This window comes from Carassius auratus, chromosome 5 (assembly GCF_003368295.1).
Source record: "Carassius auratus strain Wakin chromosome 5, ASM336829v1, whole genome shotgun sequence".
Lineage (NCBI taxonomy): Eukaryota > Metazoa > Chordata > Actinopteri > Cypriniformes > Cyprinidae > Carassius > Carassius auratus.
In genome coordinates, this window is record NC_039247.1 from 21,462,409 (window position 1) to 21,482,114 (window position 19,706).

At 36.4% G+C, this 19,706-nt stretch overlaps 1 protein-coding gene across 4 annotated transcripts in view; it reads left to right on the forward strand.

The window, feature by feature from the left end:
• LOC113081025 (double C2-like domain-containing protein beta) overlaps positions 1-19,706 on the forward strand; it is a 230,184-nt gene that overhangs the window by 4,125 nt on the left and 206,353 nt on the right. For all 4 annotated transcript variants that reach the window (XM_026253087.1, XM_026253097.1, XM_026253106.1 and 1 more), the window contains exons 2-5: positions 1,261-1,351; positions 1,513-1,656; positions 2,476-2,605; positions 6,408-6,494. In XM_026253087.1, coding sequence (XP_026108872.1) covers positions 1,275-1,351; positions 1,513-1,656; positions 2,476-2,605; positions 6,408-6,494 — 438 coding nt within the window. In that variant the 5' untranslated portion in view covers positions 1,261-1,274. The remainder of the gene's footprint in view (positions 1-1,260; positions 1,352-1,512; positions 1,657-2,475; positions 2,606-6,407; positions 6,495-19,706) is intronic.

Here is a 19,706-nt window from a genome sequence, read left to right on the forward strand (position 1 = left end):
CTGGCAGTTTAATGCCTACCAAAATGGCTGGTGAGGGACTACATCAAGCTTCTTCCCAGGTCCATTACGTCACGAACCCAGATAAACCCCACCCCTGGGAACACGCAACAAAGGGGGCGAGGCCATGCTGTGCTGCTTGATAAAAGGAAGAGAAAACTAGGGCTGAATGTAAAAATCTGTTCATATGTGAATCGCGATTTCGGTCTTCTAACGATTCTAATGGATTCACAAATTTCAAAACCAATGTTCTTAATACAGTCATGTATGTGTACAAATATATTATTTGATAAACATATTTTGGGGATTGTTGTTATACAACCCCTTTCATTTGAAAAATGTTTCATTTGAAAAATGACATGATGTCCCCATCTTTACTACTACTGCTATTTTAATTATAATAATTATATATAATATACATTTATAAATAATGATATGTAAATACACACACACAATAACCATAATAATAATAAATCTTATATAATTTGAAAACATGATTTTTATATATATTAATTCAATAATACTCTCACAAATAGGTTTTTGTAATTTAGTTTCTTACTCTAAGAATAGTGAGGTTTCCAAATATGTATTTACATTTACATGTATTTAAATAAGCATTTATTATATATATATATATATCACCTCAGACAGAAGTCATCCAAAATTAATACCTATTATAGTGTGTGTTTGTGTGTGTCACACGGACACACATAATGTATGTGTGTGTGTGTGTGTGTGTGTGTGTGTGTGTATACATGTCTTGTATGTGTGCTGTACATATATATTATTTGATAAACATTATTTTTGGGATTGTTTGTTACACAACCCCTTTCATTTAACTTGGATGTAACTTATCAATTATTAATTAAATATGATCCATGCAGTACCAGAACATAGGATACAGTATAAAAAAAAGTATTCTGTTTATCATTAAGTGTTATGTTTGGACTGCACAATATCTCTTCGTGTTTGGTCTCTGAAACTGTCATTTGGCAGGTGTTGTGAGATGAATAATCCAGTGATCAGTTGAGCCGCGTCCTTCCCCTTTTACATAATTGAATGTAAGGTCTATCACAAACAACAGCTAACACCTGTCAAAGCCAATGAATGGCTGTGGCATTGAAGGTGAATGCTTATTATATATTTATACTAGCGCTCAGAAACAATTACATTCTGAAGGCTATTATATATTGCTTCTGTTTTTTCATACTTTATCTGATTATTCTCATAATGATTTAGACTTATCATTCTGATCTGTTACAGCTCCATAGTGAAATATGACAGAAACAATATTTGGCAGTGAGAACGAGCACTGGGTCTGTCCCAATGACAGACAACTAGCGCTTAGAGCAAAGTAAGTTTTTGTCAGTTTGTTTGAATCTGTTGCACAAACTGCATTTCAGCATGCCATTCTTCAAATCACTTAATGTAATGAGTGTGTTGGACAAGACAGTCATAATGATTAATTTCTGATGAATGATTTTTCTCTGGTCTGTGTGTCTGAATTCCACTCAGGTTATGTACAGGTTGGTCCATCCACACATTTCAATCTGAGAGACAGAGGAAAGCTCAGATACTTGAGGAAAAAGAGCTGGATCTCATCATGAGTGTCATCCACCGCGCTGAGCAGCTCCAGATCATTGAGCAGCACCGGATTGGGTGAGACTTTATCAGACTTTTTGCTGTTAAATGTAGCACATTTATGCTTTTTCATTGTCACCCAGTGTCCAGTGAAATAAACACTTCAAATCTGATGTTTGAGGTTATAAAAAAGATTTCTACTTGATGTTTTAAAAAAAGTGTTTAAAATGCCACATGAAAAAATATGTGTGTCTTAGTGGCCCTAAAAAAAAAAAAAATATATATATATATATATATATATATATATATATATATATAACACCACTTTTTAAAAGCTTGTGGTCAGTAGTATTTGATCCATAAAAATACATAAAAATTTTACAATTTAAGAAGTTTTAAATGTTAATATATTTTATAATGTAATTTATTCCAGTGATGGCAAAGCTGAATTTTCAGCAGCCATTACTCCAGTCTTCAGTGTTATATGATCCATCAGAAATTATTCTAATAGGCTGATTTAAAGCTCATTAAATAATTCTTATCAACTTCAACCAATTTTGTGGTTGTACTGCTTAATGTATCATATGGAAATGGGATACTTTTTTCAGGATTCGTAGCATTTATTGAGTCTTTGTAACATGAATTGATCATTTAAATTTACTTGAATGCATATTTGCTGAATAAAAGGATGCTTTAATTGATACTTACTGGATGAAAGTGTTTATAAATGAAATGGGTTATAGGAGTTAACCGTTATTGTTACCTGAGCATTGGTCACTTTAATGCCAAATAATTAGATAAAATAATGTAATTTCTACATATAAAACGCATTAAAGCATACAGCATCTCTGTTCTTAATGAAACCTAAAAATAAAGTTGTCTGTGTGTGTGTTTCAGGCGTCTAGTGGAGCGTCTGGAGAACATGAGGAGATCTGCTGTGGGAAACGGCCTGTCACAGTGTCTGCTGTGTGGAGAGGTGTTTGGACTGCTGAGCTCTTCGTCTGTGCTCTGTTTGGGCTGCTGCATGGTACAAGCTGGTCTAAATCTTCTTAACATGATGTTCTCTACCCTTCACACTCACTCACTGCTTTTTACAAGTGTGCTTAGTCATTTCCATGTAGTAACAATATGTGGGCTCATGCAGTAATTCTAAGACACCACATAGTGGCAGCAAAGATCTGTACATTTAAGGACAGTCCAAAAGTCATATAAGTATTCTTTGCATACTGAAAATAGGCATACTGCCCACAATACATATGTATATACTGCAGTAAAAAAGTTCTGTAGAGAATCACTTGCATGTTCCCTCTGAAACTTCATATGGGTTTTTGGAATGATGGATTTAGATTTATGATTAAAATAAAGTCTGTGGTTCACATTGGGGCATACTGGGGCAAGATTAGCCATGTTATCTTAACATTATTTTGCTTAGTCATATAGGTTTTCCCTTTTAATACCTTAAAATTAAGTAATTGCAACTTTTGTGCCAGTGTTATCTCACTTATTCTTTTAAAAAGTAACACTTCTTAAGATTTCTGTGCATTTCAAATTGGAACCTGCAAGAAAAGCATGTAATGACCATGACCATCTAAAAATATATAAACAAATATGATTAATACTAATACTACATTGGGTAGATTTAAGGAGTCAAAACGATGGTGCAGCTGAAAAAGCAAACTTTGCCATTAAAACAATAAATTCAATTTTTAAATATTAAAAAAAAAATTTAAACGTCATTTAAAATCATAATACTATTTCACAATATTACAATTTAAATTAGTTTTTGCTCAAATAAATGCAGCTTTTGTGAGAATAAAAGACTTAATTCAAAAATCTTTCCGACCCCATGCTTTTGAATGGTAGTGTACAACATAAATAGTATAATATTGCACACAATCAATCCTTAAACATGAATACTCATGTTTGAGCTAAGACAGTGTTTAATTTATGTTATGGGATAATAAATTAAAATCTTTTCAAATAATGTGCCTCAGACCTTATGTTAACCAGAATACAACACTGCTAATCCAAAAAAAAAAAATCCTTTCTGTGGAAAACCCAACATCATTGACCTACAATTTTTATTAGTATGATATGCTAAAATATACATCTCAACTATAATATATTCCCTAATGTAGCATGCCACTGACTTGTTCTCAGTGTGACCACAAGGGGGAAGTGTGTAACTGAAACACTGCTGTAGTGTTCTGATAATTACACATTGTGGCGTAAGACAGATACTTTCCACTGAACTTCGGATTACAGTTAGTAGTTTATTTGGAGACAGACGCACACAGTGACTTGACATAGGACTAAGAAGTGCTGAAGAATGAATGCGGTCCTTAACAGCAGGTCTGTGCCAGTGAGGACAGAGCATCTGTTCTAGAAACCCCGAGCTTACATCACTCCAGCTCTCTCATGAACTGTGATCATTCTCAACAGCTGCTGTTTCTAGACATGCAGGGCAAGTTAATGAATTGATCATTATTATTATTGGATTGGTAATGCTTCTGTGTTCAGTCAATATATGACCATCTGTGTTATAGACTGTGTTGATCATATACTGTACCATATGGAATCTGTTTGTTGGTTATTGCTGAAATTTTCAGATTTACAGAGAAAATGTTTGGTATCAGAGCTGGAAATCTCTTGCTTAAGTCTTTGGAGTGGTTTTTAGCAAGTTGCTAGTCTGGTTTGGATGGTTGATTATCAGAAGTTTTATTAAATAACAACTTGAAAAGTATAATTCGACTAGAGGTACAAATCTATGAGTTACATGCCAAAATGAAGTTTTAAACCAATGACTCAAAGGGTCCTATTTTAACGATCTAAGCACACAGCGCAGGTGCATTCAGGGAATGTCTGGATCACTTTTGCTAGTTTAATGATGGGGAAATGGTCTGCGCACCCAGTCACATGGTCTAAATGGGTTGTGTCCCTATTTTCTTTATGAGTAATGGGTGTTTTTTGGGCGTAACGTGCAATAAACCAATCAGAGTCTCATCTCCCATCCCCTTTAAAAGCCAGTTGCGCTCGCACCATGGCAAATGGGAGCAAATGCATTTGCTATCTAAACAAGGCGGCGTAGGACGGGACAATGAGAACTGTGTCAGGCTGAAACTAGCAAAAACACTTATGCCGGGTATATGATAGGTCCCTCATAGTAGTTTTTCTTGGTAACATTTTAGTTTAGGGAACAATTCTCACTATTAACTATAACTTTTGGCTCCATTAACTCCTAATTTACTGCTTATTAATAGTTAGTATGGTAGTTGTTAAGTTCAGTTATGGGGTTGGAGTAAGGGGTCTAAAATATGGTCATGCAGAATAAGGAATCAATGTGTTTTATAGTTACTAAACAACAGCCAGTATGTAACTAGTTAATAATGAGAATTGGTTACCTAAATTAAAGTGTTACCATTTAGTTGTGCATGCTCATTTTTTTTATTTTTTTTATTTTTTTACAGTTAATATGACCTTTCCTGTCATTTAATGTTTATTTAAAGTAAATCTTAAAAAAAAAAAATTAATAATATAAACACATTTAAACAAACACATAATAAGAATCTCAACATGAACTTCATTTTTTTTTTTTTTATAATTCACATTTCTAATGTAGTGATGTCTAAATTAATTAGCGACATTTTAAAATGATTACTTTTAGTTTTTAGTGGTTTCGTTTTACAAAATAGTTTGGGATTTTTTTTTCTCAACCATTGCAATGGTTATCTGCCATACTTATCAGTGTTGGCTTCTTAAGGGTAGCTGTAGCTCAGATCCGTTTTATTTATTTCATAAACACTTTCTGTTTTTACTATTGTTTAGACAAAAAAAAATAAAGTCCTGGTTCTAACCTCGTGCTATTGGTTTTGGTTGACAGAAGGCCACCTCCAAGCTTTCTGATTGGCTGACATGCATGCCACAATCAGTTTAATTTTTCTTCCATTTAGAGAGCCCGGAGCTGTCAGAGAGTGAAGTGTGATTTCTCAAGACACACATTTTAGTGATATCTGTCAAGCAGCAGGGACATTTTTTGTGTGGTATTTAACCGCTTACAGCAGCTTTAAAGGTGGCTCTCACTCACTGAGGAATCTTTAGAAGTATTTAACGGAAATTGAAGAGATTTCTTTGTGCCGTCTCGCTCATATTCTCCCTGTTCTTCTCTCACTCACTCCATCTCAAAGCAATTTAAGTATATGGAAGGTCTGCTAAAACTAAATTACTGGCACTTTAGTCTAGTGTTTGTCTTCTATTACATGAAGCCTGATTAAAGGTTCTTTCTCTTTTCTTATTACAAAAGTGTATCACAGCTCTCACCTTCAAATTGAGTCCACACTAATATCTCCCAATGTAATTTAATGTTTCTGCTTCAACATATACAAAAATGGCATTGCCAGTTATCTTGCAGGTAAACTTATCAAATCAAACGTACAAAAAAAAAAAAAAAAAAAAAAAAAAAAATTATATATATATATATATATATATATATATAGTTAAATTTATGCATTTAGCAGATGCTACAGTGCATTCCGGCTATCAATTTTTACCTATCATGTGTTCCCGGGGAATCAAACCCCTAATCTTGCGCTTGGTAGCTACAGGAACACTAAATAAATATACTATATAAATATATTTTCCCTAAATATTCCAATATAAATAATCTTACCCCATTTGTATTTTTTAGCAAAATAAAATAAAATAAGAGGAAAAAATATATGCCAGTATAAGAAAAATAAAACATTTTGCTTGTATCTTAATGCATGTTACAGTAGTTATCAGGTTGTGTGTTTGTTTGACATCTTCTAATGGTATGTGTGTTTGTGTTGCAGAAGGTGTGCACTAAGTGTGGAATCGAGACTGCAGGCAGTCAAAAAAGGGCTCAGTGGCTTTGCAAGATCTGCAGTGAACAGAAAGAGGTACAGTGCCATGCATGATTTAACTTCAAACTAAACAACCCCATTTGTGCTTTTAAATTACTTTTTGTTCAGATTTGAGAGCTCGGGGTGGAATACTAATAATAGAATAAGAAATCTAGTTCCAGAGGATCTCATTTCTATACTGATAACCAACACCGTCTCAGACAGACCCGCAGTCTGCCAACATTCTGTTCACTGACCATCTGATGCATATTGCAAACAAAACTGAAAATCGCAAAGTCCAGTCAGACTTCATGGCTGCACTTCAACTTGGGACTCCAGGTGCACAGGTCTTTATCCGTCCTCTAGGATACAATCTATATATATATATATATATATATATATATATATATATATATATATATATATATATATATATATATATATATATATATATATATATACATACATATATACGCACACATATGTACATATATATATATATATATATATATATATATATATATATATATATAATATGTGTGTGTGTGTGTATATATATGTAATATAATTTTGATATAAAATTTTGTATATATATGTGTATATGTATGTACAAAATTTTCTCTCTTTGATATAATGAGTGACTTCAAATCCATTGACCTATTAATCGTATGGTTTCTTAATCTCCAAACAAGCATTTATTTTCCAGAATAATCTGTAGTTATACCTTTTGCATCATTTCGGTTTCATTATTGTGCCTGTTTTGATCAGCTTACGTTCCTACATCATGACTACTTTCAACAGCAGAACAAAAGAAGTGAAAATGATGGTTGACAAAGGGTATGAATCAGGCCGTATTGTTTGTGGTCAGACTGATGATGTACTGTTGGACATTTAATACGAAAATCTAATCTCTTTTCAGAAGGCTAGTGCTCTGCCTTCAAGCTTGTGAAGAAATTATATTGCTGCCTCTCTGTTGATTGGAGTGTGTGTGTGAGAGAGAGAGAGAGAGAGAGAGAGAGAGAGTGAGTGAGTGTGTGTGTATGTATAGGTTCAGGGTCATCATGAAAGGAGGAGATGAAAGTGGAATCATTTAGCCTTCCAACCTCAGACAGTTCAAAACCACAGGCAGACTGTAATGCAGCCTGAAACATTTAGTATGATCATGTTGAGTATAGTAAAAATCCATAAATGCAAATGGCTGATTCAAGTTCAAATTGTGCTCTAAATATAGAACCATAATTCAATTGTATGATTGTTATCACTGTTGGAGGTTTTAAAGGGGTCATAAATAGTTTTTTTTCTTTTAAATCATTTATACTGTTGTCTGAAGTCCACTTATGACACTTGCGTGGTTTTTACATCCAAAAAACATATCTATAAGTTATAGGCTATTTTCTACCCTGGTTTGAGGCCGGCTAGAAAAACGTTTTATGGTTTTGCCGCATTGAAGACTTGGAAGTAAACGTCCACTGATATGATTGAATAATAGTTTTGCATAGTAAACTAACTTTCTGTGTGTCTTTGACAAGCTACGTCCTTCATACTTACCGTGACTTTGGTTAGACACTTGCACATAATCAGGACATATCAAGCGATCTCTAACAAAGCGATAGTGACAAGTAGTACAAATATTTTTTACTCAAAATTGTGCTGCGCCATTCCTGTCGGATCCATGAGATATGGCACACCACTCATATCAGTCTCTCTGCAAATCCAATGTTGTCATGTGTCTTGTTTACAAAGGAGTCTGCGGTGAAATGTAAAAGCTGATTTCTCAATTCATGACCCCTTTAAAAGAAAGTAGCGTGTGATGCTATACTGCAGTTTTCATAAATACTGAATATTCCATGAAGATTTCCCTTTCAATCCAGAGCTGCAGAAGGTAATAGAGGCTCCATGAGCAAGACTACTGCTACTGGCAAACTGTCTTATCATGGGTTAGGCAGATAACAGAGGCTTGTTGTCAAAATGACTGTTTCTTACTGGATTTGAAGACAGTTTTGACACTTCTGTCACTGCTCGTCCTGTTAGAGTAGCGCTCTAGGTTTGCAATTGAGACATTCTCTACTTTTCTTTCTTTATTTTTAATTTTTTTGGGAGACATGTCTTCTTGTTTGTGTCACCTCAGGCCTTGCTTCCGTTTTCCCACTTTGGTCTTAGAAATGGACTGTACTAGTATTACTAGCAGTGTAAGTACGTGATAGTTCAGGCAAAAATGGAAATTGTCTCATTTTAAGCACCCTCATATCTCATGTCATCAAATCTATATGTTAAGGTCTTCTGAAGAATGTTTTAGCTGGTTTTGTCCATACAGAATCAGAATCAGAATCAGAAAGAGCTTTATTGCCAAGTATGTTTGCGCATACAAGGAATTTGTTTTAGTGACATAAGCTTCCAGTACACAGAGACACCAACACACAGACAAAAAAAAAAAAAAATGTAGCCAAATAAATAAGTGTATAAACAATTGTGCTATAAATGATAATGGGATAGGATTGAAAAAGATGCAGGGATGTACTAGGATGGAGGGGTAACAAATAAATATAAGGATGTTTCACTTTTGTTTGCATAAGCATAAGTGGGGAACATTTAACTGTTCATGAGGTAGATTGCCTGGGGGAAGAAACTGTTTTTGTGCCTTGCTGTTCTGGTATTTGCGGCTCTGAGGCCGGCCAGATGGCAAAAGTTCAAAAATGGGGTGACTTGGATGTGAGGGATCCAGAGTGATTTTATGAGCCCTTTTCCTCACTCTGGATGTATACAGTTCTTGAAGGGTGGGCAGGGGAGCACCAATAATCCTTTCAGCAGTCCGAACAGTTCTCTGTAGTCTTCTGATGTCCGATTTTGTTGCTGAGCCAAACCAGACAGTTATAGAAGTACACAGTACAGACTCAATGACGGCTGAGTAGAACTGTTTCAGCAGCTCCTGTGGCAAGTTAAACTTCCTCAGCTGGCGAAGGAAATACAACCTTTGTTGGGCCTTTTTTACAATGGAGTCAATGTGATTGTCCCACTTCAGGTCCTGAGAGATGGTGGTTCCCAGGAATCTGAATGACTCCACTGCAGTCACAGGGCTGTTCATGATGGTGAGTGGGGAAAGTGCAGGGGGGGGTTCTCCTGAAGTCCACGATCATCTCCACTGTTTTGAGCGTGTTCAGCTCCAGGTTGTTGAGACTGCACCAGACAGCCAGCTGCTCAACCTCTTGTCTGTAAGCAGACTCATCACCGTCCTGGATGAGGCCGATGACTGTAGTGTCATCTGCAAACTTCAGGAGCTTGACAGAGGGGTCTTTAGAGGTGCAGTCGTTGGTGTAAAGGGAGAAGAGCAGAGGGGAGAGAACACATCCCTGAGGGGCGCCAGTGTTGGTGGAGCAGCTGTTTGATGTGAATTTCCCCAGTCTCACTAACTGTTGCCTATCTGTCAGAAAGCTGGTGATCCACCGACAGATAGAGCTAGGAACAGAGAGCTGGGTCAGTTTGGTCTGGAGGGTTGTTGGGATGATGGTGTTGAAAGCCGAACTAAAGTCCACAAACAGGATCCTCACATAAGTCCCTGTTTTGTCCAGATGTTGCAGGATGAAGTGCAATCCTATGTTGATTGCATCATCCACGGACCTGTTTGCTCGGTAAGCAAACTGTAGGGGGTCCAGTAAGGGTCCAGTGATGTCCTTCAGATAACCCAGAACCAGTTTTTCAAACGACTTCATGACGACAGATGTTAGAGCCACAGGCCTGTAGTCGTTAAGTCCTGTTATCTTGGGTTTCTTTGGGATGGGGATGATGGTGGAGCGTTTGAAGCAGGAAGGTACTTCACACAACTCCAGGGATCTGTTGAAGATCTGTGAAAAGATGGGGGCCAGTTGGTCAGCACAGATTTTCAGACAGGCTGGTGTAACACCATCTGGGCCTGGTGCTTTTCTTCTTTTGTTCTTCTTGAAGACCTGGCGCACATCATCTTCACAGATTTGAAGAGCAGTAGGTGTGGAACGGGGGATTGCAGGAGGTGTTAATGGTTGTGCAGGGAGATGGTCAGAATGGGTGTTGGGGGTTTCAAATCTGCAATAAAACTCATTCAGGTCGTTAGCAAGCCGTTGATTAGCCTCAGTGCAAGGGGATGGTGTCTTGTAGTTTGTGATGGCCCTCAGTCCTCTCCAAACTGAAGTTGAGTCGTTGGAAGAAAACTGGTCTTCCAACTTTTTAGCGTAGGTCTTTTTAGCCGCTCTGATCTCTTTGTTCAGTGTGTTCCTGGCCTTATTGTACAAGACCCTGTCCCCATTTCTGTAGGCATCCTCTTTGGCCTGACGAAGATGTCTGAGTTTTACTGTAAACCATGGCTTATCGTTGTTGAATGTTAAATAAGTCCTGGTAGGAATGCAAACATCCTCACAGAAACTAATATAGGATGTTACAGTCTCTGTGAGTTCGTCCAGATCGGTGGTAGCAGCTTCAAAAATATACAACAGCAAAAGGAACAAAAACAAACATTAGCTATGTTTCTATCCAAAGTTGTGAATTTAACTTGTAGGCAAAATTGGAATATTAAATAAAACAGTAAATTAGACGTCATATCCTGATGTCACTTTACGGGTTGTGTGTGAACAAGCACACAGATTCCAGTTATTCACTGGCAGTGTGAAAGGGGCAAAATCTAGTGACCCGGGAACAATTGCAGGGACACATTACCCATGTGTTTTCCGGAATCACAGTGTGAAAGGGGCTATAGAAACATGAACAAATTGCTCAGAATACCTTAGTATCCGTGTAGTCATGCCCTTGAATCCAGGTTCGCATTAACATCATGTTATTTTCTACTGCAAATAAGAACAGATTTAGAAAGTTGCTTTCTGTGTTTCATTTGTAAGAAAGCAAACAGATCCAGAGCTCCCCATATATGTTTCCATAAGACTTTGAAAAGGTCAAGGAAAGATCCATTTAAAGAAGTAATGAAATGTGTGTTTGGGGTTTGTGTCTTTTTCAACTGCACAATCACATAGTCAATAGTTTCATCCAATATAAAGCCTGTAGTCTGTAAACACAAGTTTTTGCAAGCTTCATTTTCAAAGCTTCATTTGTTTTTGTTTTTATACTATGACAGTTCATGGTGACTAGACAGAAATACAATTTACTCAACCTTATGTCGTTCCAAACCTGTGTGACTTCATTTTCTTTTGTAAAACACATTATATTTTGAAAAAAGTTTCAAATGCCAATGGGATCCAATGGGGAATTGTCTTTTTGAGTTCCACAGAAAAAGAAAGTCATACAAGTTTAAAACGACTTAATGGGGAGTACACGATGACATGCACTTTGTATATGATGATGTGCTTCTCATCCTCATTACCCATGTCACAGAAATAACACATTGCCCTCCAGTGCAGAGCTCAGTGACCCCATCTCCTGTCACAGGCAACTTAAACACACTAACCTTCAGAGCTAATCACAGCACATCACAGCGCAATTAACCACAGATGAGTGTTGTCAGATGTTTTTATCAGTTTTAAATTATTTGAAGATTCTTTGATTAAATAGGAAGTTCTAAAGAACTGAATTTATTTGAAGTAGTTTTATTTTTTGTAACGTTGTAAACATTTTTCGTGTTACTTTTGAAAAATTTAATGCCAAATACAATTTCTTAAAAACTGAACATTGTGTAAATATAGACTTCTATTAGTTTTTCATACTGTACTCTTATAATATTGATAAATGATTTGTTAGTTTTAGACCTCTTATGACATTTGCTTATTAAGAGAAATGGTCTTTCAGCCCTTGTCGTGTGCGAAATCTGGGTGTCCTTCTTGATGAGTCATTAAAATTGGACAAACATATCTCTTCTGTAATTGGTTCCAGTTTTAACCAGCTCCGCTTGCTGTCTAAAGTCAAACACGTTTTAAATGCTACAATGTTGCTTTTATAACTTCACGATTAGATTACTGCAATTCACTTTATTATGGTATTTCAAAGTCACAAACTACTCGCCTAAAATTGGTCCAAAATGCTGCTGCTAGATTTCTTCAAAATAGTTGCAAATGACATCATCCCCATACTGAGGGCCCTTTATTGGCTGCCTGTTCAATTTAGAATCGATTTTAAAGTTCTCGGTAACACTTTAGAATAAGGTTCCATTAGTTAATGTTAGTTAATGTATTAATTAACATGAACAAACAATGAATAATACATTTATTACTGTATTTATTCATCTTCATTAATGTTAGTTAATGAAAATACAGTTATTCATTGTTAGTTCATGGTAATTCACAGTGCATTAACTAATGTTAACAAGCACAACTTTTGATTTAAATAATGCATTAGTAAATGTTGAAATTAACATGAACTAAGACTTATAAATGCTGTAGAAGGATTGTTCTTGCTTAGTTCATGTTAACGAAAGTAGTTAACTAACATTAACTAATGGAACCTTATTCTAAAGTGTTACCAAGTTCTCTTATTGGTGTTTAAATCTTTACATAACCAAGCCCTTAGTTATCTCTCAGAGCTGCTGCATTTTTATACTCCAACTAGAAGTGTAAGATCCAGTGACCAGAATCTCCTTTTAGTTCCTCAGTCCAGATTAAAACATGGAGGGGATCAAGCTTTTTCTATGGTTGAGCCTCGTTTATGGAACAATCTGCCGCTTGAGATTAGAGTGGCACCTACCCTTATCAATTTTTAAGTCTCTTTTAAAAACAAACTTGTTTGATCTGGCCTATTAATATCCCATTCTTATTTTATTATATTATGGTGTTGTTTATCTGTCATTCCTTGGGTTTTAAATTCATGCTTTTTATGTGTTTATGGTTTGATTTTAATGTTCAGCACTTCCGCACAGTCTTGTGGCTGTTTTTAAATGTCTTTTTATAAATAATGGTAAAATAATGGAATAATGGAAAATATTGGAGTTGGCAATAATTTGAATATCAGCAAAGTTGTACATTTTATTGATTGATTGATTGATTTTTTTTTTTTGTCTGTCTGTCTGATCACAAAGAATAACATTTATAGATGGTTTATTAAATTGTTGGTATTGCCAAATTTTTATTTGTGTACCTTCCAGGCATCATGGTGTACAATTTAAAGAGGTAGTTCACCCAAAAATGTAAATTACCCCATGAGTTACCCATCCTAAGGCCATCCTAGGTGTATATGACTTTGATCTTTCAAGAGAATATAATCAGATTCATATTAATAAATGTCCTTACTCTTCCAAGCTTCATAATGGCAATTAATGGTTGTTGAGATTTAGAAGCCCAAAAAAGTGTATTGTTCAGATCTGGAGATCGGCTGAATGGATTCGAAAACAGTAAAACTCAACTGTTTAACTCTAGGGGAGTTGGAAAATGAGCCTATTTTTTTTTAAAAGTGGAGTGTTCCTTTAAATCTCATTTTGCGAGAAAATCGTATTGTGAAACCAGTTTCGGGTCGGGAGTCATATTGCTTTGTGAGTTACGTCCCTACTCTTAACATATGCAGAGACTACCATAAGTAATCTCTAAGTAGACCATCAGTACATTGTTGTTTAAACTTTATGATGCAGTATTCCAACTTATGTCTCAATCAGATTTTGAGGTGAGGCATCCAGTAAATTATAAAAAATTTCTTCAGTTTTTTTTTTTTTCAAAACATGCCAGTTTTACACTAATAAAACAAAAAATTAAAACAAAAAGCAAACATTTAAACAAAAACATGGTTTAAAATAAATGCAGTTTAGCTACTTTTTTGTGGGCAATGAATGATAGTTTCCTCTTATCGGGAAAGCACAAGGCCCACAGAGCATCCCCCGCATTAATTCTGCATCCATCCGTTCAGCCTGTGCTGCTATCAGATTACTTCTTGCTCTCTTCCCAGGACCTGTGGTTTTATCAGAGACCGTCAGTGATACACAGCCCCTCTACCAGTGCAGCCCCTGCCCTCTTAGGTTAAACACACAGGCACATTAAACACAGATGGCTAGAACCCCGCTGAACCAGTCCCAGGAGGCTGAACTACAAGTCAGCTCTGTTTGAAATGCTCTTTCATCAACAGGAAATCGTTTACCAACACAGGAGAGAGATTTACAGCATGTTCCAAGACGCAGTATGTGAAAGTGACTTTATACCCATTTAAAATCCAATACACTTTAAAAAGAAAAAGTCAATCTCAAATTCATTCATATATGCTTACAGTACTCTCCCTTATGATAATTTTTTTCCCTGTTATTCTAATTTAAATAAAAAATTTAATGCATTAGTTGAGAAATATTTACATTTACATTTAGCAATAAATGTAAATGTAATCTGTAAATGTAATATTCATTTAGCAGACGCTTTTATCCAAAGCGACTTACAGAGGAAGACAGTGGAAGCAATCCAAAACAACAAAAAGAGCAATGATATATAAGTGCTATAACAAGTCTCAGTTAGGTTACCACAGTACACGTAGCATGGGATTTTAAATAATATAATAAATAAAAAGAAAACCGATAGAATTAAAAAGAATAGAGCAAGCTAGTTACACATACACACAAACACACACAGACACACACATATATATATATATATATATAATTGCATAATAAATGAAAAGAATAATAGAATACAAAACGATTAGAAAGGTAGTTAGATTTTTTAAGAATAGAATTAGAATATTGAGTGATAAAGTTAGAGGGTCAAATAAAGATGGAAGAGATGTGTTTTAAGCTAATTCTTGAAGATGGCTAAGGACTCAGCTGCTCAGATTGAGTTGAGAAGGTCATTCCACCAGGAGGGAACATTTAATTTAAAAGTCTGTAAAAGTGCCTTTGTGCTTTTTTGGGATGGCACAATCAAGCGACGTTCACTTGCAGAACACACGCTTCTAGAGGGCACATCAGTCTGAAGTAACAAATTTAGGTAAATGGGTGCAGAGCCAGTGGTAGTTTTGTAGGCTAACATCAATGCCTTGAATTTTATGCAAGCAGCTATTGGAAGCCAGTGCAAATTGATAAACAGAGGTGTGACGTGTATTTTTTTGGCTCATTAAAAATTAATCTTGCTGCCGCGTTCTGAATTAATTGTAAAGGTTTGATAGAATTGGCTGGAAGACCTGCCAAGAGGGCATTGCAATAGTCCAGCCTGGACAGAACAAGAGCTTGAACAAGGAGTTGTGCAGCATGTTCCGAAAGAAAGGGCTTGATCTTCTTGATGTTGAATAAAGCAAATCTGCAGGATCAGACAGTTTTAGCAATGTGGTCTGAGAAAGTCGGCTGATCATCAATCATAACTCCAAGGCTTCTAGCTGTTTTTGAAGGAGTTATGGTTGAAGTGCCTAACTTGATGGTGAAATTGTGATGGGTTTGCTGGAATCACAAGCAGTTCTGTCTTGGCAAGGTTGAGTTGAAGGTGATGGTCCATCACCCAGGAAGAAATGTCTGTTAGACAAGCTGATTGCGAATAGCTACCGTCGGATCATCAGGATGGAATGAGAGGTAGAGTTGAGTGTCATCAGCATAGCAGTGGTATGAAAAGCCATGTTTCTGAATGACAGAACCTAATGATGCCATGTAGACAGAGAAGAGAAGAGGTCCAAGAACTGAGCCCTGAGGCACCCCAGTAGTTAGATGTTGAGACTTGGACACCTCACCTCTCCAAGATACTTTGAAGGACCTATCTGATAGGTAAGACTCAAACCATTGAAGTGTGGTTCCTGAGATGCCATTTGCCAGTAGGGTTGATAGGAGGATCTGGTGATTAACCGTGTCAAAAGTAGCGGACAGATCAAGCAGGATAAGTACTGAAGATTTGGATTCTGCTCTTGCCAGTCTTAGGCCCTGTCCACACGGAGACGGATCTTACCCCAATTCGATCTGCATCTGCGTCCACACGAAACCGCAAAATGATGTAGTATACATTGTTATTTGTTATTGTTATTTCTTTATTTGAAAGGGGACAGTGTACATTAATAAACATTAAAACAATGTAAATGTACCCGAGTTAACTCAAAAGTGCTAATTTTCATCGGTATGCCAGACCAGTATGTGGTGCTGTAATTCTGACACAGAGATACACTAAAAACAGAGAAGAAGACTTGGACTATGCTCATAAACCTTGCGCGTGGTACACAAACGAACATGGAGCAATACATTTATTAATCTGTGTTAATGTTAGTTAATAATAGGGGTGTGCCGGTTTCAGAATTGGTGATGACGGTTATGACGTGAGTCAAATGTGACGGTTCATAACATAACCGTGGGGGGGGGGGGGGGGGGGTGCTGGATAGCGTGTTTCATTTTGTTTCATATTGTCTCGCCACCATGCTAGTGGATCTTCCGTAGAGTCAATTGGTTGATCTTGGAGATAGCGGGTTAACTCCGTTTCAGCGCGCGCTCTGATCGGTAAAGGGGCAGAGATTTCAGACCTCCGTTTATTAAGGAGATCTGTCACAAAACTCATCATCCGCGCCAAAGTTTTTTGAGCAAATTTCAAAGCCGCACCCGCCCGCCATCCTCTGATTGTTTTGCCGTCTATGCTTTGCTGATGCGAGCCGCAAAAAAAAAAAAAAAAGCCATTGTCTGTTCTGGAAAGGATGCAGCAAAAATATTTAATGCTAGAGTATGAGGCATAAGCCTACGCTGAGTTTCATTTACGATGAGATGCGCTCTAGATCACAGTGCAGTGCAAGTGAACGCGGCGCGCTGGTGCTTCCATGTCACGGTTATCATTGTCTGCTATATTTGCTTTTTATTTATTAAAATACATGCAATTGGTTGATGAAACATCTATTAAAATTAAGATAAAATTTGTTCAAAACGAAATTCGTTTTTAAGAAAGGTTTTCTACAAAGCAAAATTTAATGAAGGGGTAAATATCATGTCTGACGATTTACAAAACTTCATTAAGTGGTAAAAACCATGTCTCCCGATATATTGCGCATCTGATGATCCTATCTAAAAAATGAAAATAATTTTTGATAAAAAATGTTTGTAAAAAATATTTTAGTGACACGGTTTTGGCGGTTATAAAGTTCTAATGACGGTGTTCAACTATAACCGTCGGTCTCACGGTTATATAGTAACCGTCACACCCCTAGTTAATAAAAAGAAAGTGTTCAGTGTTTGTTCATGTTTTTGTTGCCGTAGAGGTGTCTGACTTGGGGGGAGACGTGGGCTGATGACGTCATAGTTTCTGAAAATATACGGATTAGCCGTCCAGACGAAAACGCAAAGACGGCGTTTTCAAATTTATCCACTCTGGGACCTGGTTTTAAAAAATAGCGGTTTCACCTTACGAAAACGCTGGATGCGTGTGGACGAAACGCCTATCCGATAAAATATTTGTGCGTATTCACAGAAACGCGTCTCCATGTGGATGGGGCCTTAGAGCTTCAACAACTGAGAGCAAGGCCGTCTCAGTTGAATGTCCACTTCTGAAGCCAGATTGGTTGCTGTCAAGGAGATTGTTGTGTGTGAGAAGTGTAGAGACTTGTTTGAACACAGCTCTTTCAAGTGTTTTTGCAATGAAAGGAAGAAGAGAAACTGGTCTGTAGTTCTCTAAAAGAGATGGGTTGAGGTTGGGTTTCTTACGTAGTGGAGTTATACGTGCCTATCTAAATGATGAGGGGAAAACACCAGTGTTGATGATGTGAGTGAGTGCAGGTATAACTGCAGGAGAAATGGCTTGAAGAAGATGAGATGGAATAGGATCAAGTGGGCAAGTAGTAGGGTGATTAGAAAGGATGGGTTTTGAGACTTCTGCCTCAGAGAGTGAAGAGAAGGATGTAAATGAGTGTAAGTTTGCTGGTGATATGAGCTTGAATGATTGTAGTGTGGAAAATTGTGCACTAATGTGTTTAATTTTATTAATGAAAAATGTTACAAAGTCGTCAGCTATTAGAGATGAAGCAGGAGGAGGAGGACAAAGAAGTGAGGAAAATGTTTTAAAAAGCATGCGAGAGTTAGATGAATTGTTAATTTTGTTATGGTAATATGTCTTTTTAGCAATATATAAAATAAATTATATTTAAATAAAATATATTTAAATATCTTATACTGTTGTTGAAAAGTATTGTTGAAATGTTTTTTTATGTTGTGGCTGCATATATTTGATCAAATACAGTAAGAAACATTAATATCGTGAAATAATATTACAAAATATAAATTTTTCTGTCATGGCAAAGCTGAATTTTCAGCAGCCATTACTCCTGTCTTCAGTGTCAGTGATCCTTCAGAAATCGTTCTAGTATGCTGGTTTGGTGCTAAAGAAAATTATTTTTAATGTTAATGTGTCCTTGCTGAATAAGAGTGCTAATTTAAAAAAATAAATAAAGTCTCAAGTCTCAAGTCTCATTTATTTATATAGCCCCTTCAACTACAAGGTAGACCAAAGGACTGTACATCTAAAAGCAAGGAAACCACAAAAAAAAAAAAATATATATATATAGAATGACAAAGTCAAGAATTAAAAGAAACAGAATACAAATACGTTTTCACACGAGTTTTAAAAACATCTACTGACGTTGCAGATCTTATATCAGGAGGAAGAGCATTCCACAGCCTAGGTCCAACGACTGAGAAAGCTCTATCCCCTTTAGTTTTAAGACGAGTTCTTGGAACAACGAGCAGTAAACAATTAAAGGACCTTTGAGATCTACCAGAATTCATAAGCACCAAATCCTTAATATATTCCGGAGCCAACTCATGAACAGCTTTAAAAACATATAACAGAACCTTATACTGTATACGATATTTCACAGGGAGCCAATGAAGCCTTTCCAGAACAGGTGTAATATGCTCCCTTTTCTTAATACCAGTCAAGAGCCTCGCTGCAGCGTTTTGAACCAGCTGCAATCTTGAAATGAGATGAGAAATGATAAATAAAGGGTAGTGTATTTTTTATTTTTTTTTGTATGCTCAGAAATGGTAGAGGTGTGCTGCAGTTCATTGTTGTACAGAAACTTAATTTCTCTCACCCTCAGATTTATGTTCTCTGTCAAGAAATGTGTCAAGAAAACACAAACCTGTTTGTTGAGCTCCTACTCAGAATATGTAATCAGAGTTCAGCCCACACGGCTCTAGTCAATGGTTTATATTTATAAGCCAGACCTTTTTTGTTTTGGTTTTTATGGAGCTCTTGTGCTTTAGAACACATCCTGAACCTCACAGTGGCTTTATGTTCATTTTATCTAAAAGTTACATGTGTCTTGAATATCACTGAATGGTTTAGTACAGTGCACAGCACACATGCTGGTGTCTTTTATTTGATTACCGTAATTCCTCAAATAAAAACCGGTAGTCAAATAAACGCCGGGCCTCTTATAGTG